This window comes from Mus caroli, chromosome 15, assembly GCF_900094665.2.
Source record: "Mus caroli chromosome 15, CAROLI_EIJ_v1.1, whole genome shotgun sequence".
NCBI classification, from domain to species: domain Eukaryota; kingdom Metazoa; phylum Chordata; class Mammalia; order Rodentia; family Muridae; genus Mus; species Mus caroli.
The window spans coordinates 92,593,573-92,596,721 of NC_034584.1; the positions used below are offsets into that span (position 1 = coordinate 92,593,573).

The following is a 3,149-nucleotide window of genomic DNA, read 5'->3' on the forward strand; positions in this document are numbered from 1 at the left end:
ATACAATTATATATATATATATATATATATATATATATATATATATATATATATGTGTGTGTGTGTGTATATATATACACACACATATAATACATGCATATATAGTGATATATACATACATATATAGATATAGATATAATGTGTTTGTGTGTGTGTGTGTGTATAGTAGTGGTTGTGGTAGAATCTTGGGAATTGTATGTGGGACCCACACAGTCACACAGTCTAGGCAACTCTGTGCTACTGAGGCTGAGCTATATCCCTATCCACGACATGGCCCAGCAGTTAAATGTACTTTCTGGCCGGGCCAACCCAAGGTGTTGCTGTCAGGGCTGCACGGCGGGAGGGAGCCCAGAGGAGGCGCCCTCCCGAGGCCACCACTGCCCATGCAGTCCATCCATTCAGCCATCTGGCTACTGATGTCATGAGTAACACGACAGTGCCCAATGCCCCCCAGGCCAACAGCGACTCTATGGTGGGCTATGTGTTGGGGCCCTTCTTCCTCATCACCCTAGTCGGGGTGGTGGTGGCCGTGGTAATGTATGTGCAGAAGAAAAAGCGGGTGGACCGGCTTCGCCATCACCTGCTTCCCATGTATAGCTATGACCCTGCAGAAGAACTACAGGAAGCTGAGCAGGAGCTGCTATCTGATGTGGGAGACCCCAAGGTGGTTCATGGCTGGCAGAGCAGCTACCAGCACAAGCGGATGCCCCTGCTGGACATCAAGACATGACCACCCACCCAGATAGGTACAAGAGCGTGTCTAGTCTGAGCACCTACAGCTGGCCCCAAGCCAAGCCTTCCAGGGACGGATAGGCCTCTTCCACACTAGCCTATTCCCACGGTGACAGGTCCAGATGTATAAGTGTATATGTTTTGTAAATAAAAACTTTTGTGGCTTCAAAAAAAAATGTACTTTCTGGTCTTCAAGAGGACTCTGGTTCAATTTCTGACACCCACATGCAGCTGACAACCATCTGTAACTGCAGTATCATGGGATCTGATGCTGTCCTCTGGGCCCTGATCACACCAGCCACCCACATGCTGTACACTCATACATCCAGACAGAACAGTCACACAGTTAAAATTAAATTAATAAATCCTGGTGTTGACGAGATGGATCAGCAGGTAAGAGCACTGACTGCTCTTCCAAAGGTTCTGAGTTCAAATCCCAGCAACCACATGGTAGCTCACAACCACCTGTAATGAGATCTGATTCCCTCTTCTGGTGTGTCTGAAGACAGCTACAGTGTAGTCATATAAATAAAGTAAATAAATAAAGTAAATAAAGTCTCTGAGATCGGATAGACTAGCCGAGGAGTATAACAAGGAAGGGATGTGTGTCATGTGGTGTCTATGAGATTAATCTCAGCTGCTGCAGCTGCTGGGGGCTTAAGCAGCTGTCCCTGAGGCAGCTGCAGTCTTCAGCTCAGGCCTGGCTGTTTAGGGGGCAGCTTTGTCTTGCCAGTGGACATCAGTTCCAACGAAACCAAGACTCTCCTCGTAGAGCCACTTGCAAGCAACGGAGAACAGCAGAGAAAGCATCCCCGCTTCTGAAGAGTTCTATTTGTACAACTGAGTACTTAGTGGAGATAATTAGGAGGCAGTTTGAACTTGGGTTTCCAAAGAAGGAAAGCCAAAAGCCAGAACTCAAGGTATCAGCCTGCATCCTGCTCTGTTCCCAGTCCAGTCGGGTATCACTCCCCTGCAGTGTCTGACCACCTGTTTTCATAGCACACTGCATGAGAGTGGGAACATTTCCTACGTGCAGCTGAAACTCCAGCAAGGAAACTCAGACATTCAGATGAGAAAATCTACCTAGAGATGAAGATACTACCCAGCAAAAGAGAGGATTATTTTTTATTTTTTTTAAAGTTTTATTTATTTATTGTTATATGTAAGTACACTGTAGCTGTCTTCAGACACTCCAGAAGAGGGAGTCAGATCTCGATACAGATGGTTGTGAGCCACCATGTGGTTGCTGGGATTTAAACTCCGGACCTTTGGAAGAGCAGTCGGGTGCTCTTACCCACTGAGCCATCTCTCCAGCCCCGAGAGGATTATTTTTATTAAGTAATGTCTTTGCCTTAGCTCTGGTCTCTTCCTAAAGATTGCAAGCCTCTATTTCTTCTTTGATGACTGTAGTCAAACAGCACAGACATGTGGTAGCTCACGTCTGTATTCCTAACACTAAAGAGGCACAATTGTGTGAGACTGAGGTCTGCCTGGTTTACAGAGTGAGCACCAGGCCAGCCTGGGCTACAGAACGAGACCCTCCCTAATAGTAATAGCTATAATAATAATAATAATAATAATAATAAACAATGTATCATTACTTTGTTACAACACTAGAGGCTGGGAGTGCAGCATCAATGTTCTTCCCAATTCAGCTCCTGGGAAGGGTCCTAGGCAGAGCGCTCCCATATGTTCTCACATGAGGTTCTTCCTCAAGACTGGGGAGGGAGAGAGGGCTGGCTCAGTGCCTAAGGGCATTTGCTGCTTTTACAGAGGACCTGGGTTTGGTTCCCAGCCCAGAAATCAGCAGCTCTCAACTGTCAGTAATTTTAGTTTAAAGGGAATAATGCCCTCTTCTAGCCTATAGAAGAACTACACTTACTTGGTATGCTAACACACGCTCAGTCAAAAACACTCCTGCACATTCACTAAAAATAAATAAAAATGACAAATGTTTAAAAGATGTAGGAGAGGCAGGATGCTTTGATATTTCTTCTTTTAAGTGGACTAATCCTACAGCATCAGGACGCCATTCATACTTCTAACCTCAGTTAAACTTTTGGTTTGATGTTTGTTTGTTTTTTTCAGATAGGGTGTCATGTAGGTCAGGATGGCCTCCAAGGAGGTCCCTAGATTCCTGCCTCTGTCTCCCAAGTGCTGGGATTGCAGGAATGAGCCTCCACTCCTAGACTTTTTTTTTTTAAAGACAGGATCTTTGGTCTTACTATATCGCCCTGGTGGCCTTGACCTCACTATGTAGACCAGGCTGGCCTTGAACTCACATTGATCTGTCTGTTTTCTTTTTTCTTTTTTTTTCTTTTCTTTTTTTTTTTTTTTTTTTTTGGTTTTTTTGAGACAGGGTTTCTCTGTGTAGCCCTGGCTGTCCTGGAACTCATTCTGTAGACCAGGCTGGCCTC

General features: G+C 45.1%; 1 protein-coding gene across 1 annotated transcript; it reads left to right on the forward strand.

Moving 5' to 3' along the window:
• The first annotated feature begins 303 nt into the window (after nt 1-303).
• LOC110311053 (small integral membrane protein 29) lies at nt 304-893 on the forward strand. The gene has a single exon (XM_029470100.1). It carries the CDS (start codon nt 422-424, stop codon nt 728-730), a length of 309 nt encoding a protein of 102 aa, XP_029325960.1. The 5' UTR covers nt 304-421; the 3' UTR covers nt 731-893.
• The last annotated feature ends 2,256 nt before the right edge of the window (nt 894-3,149 follow it).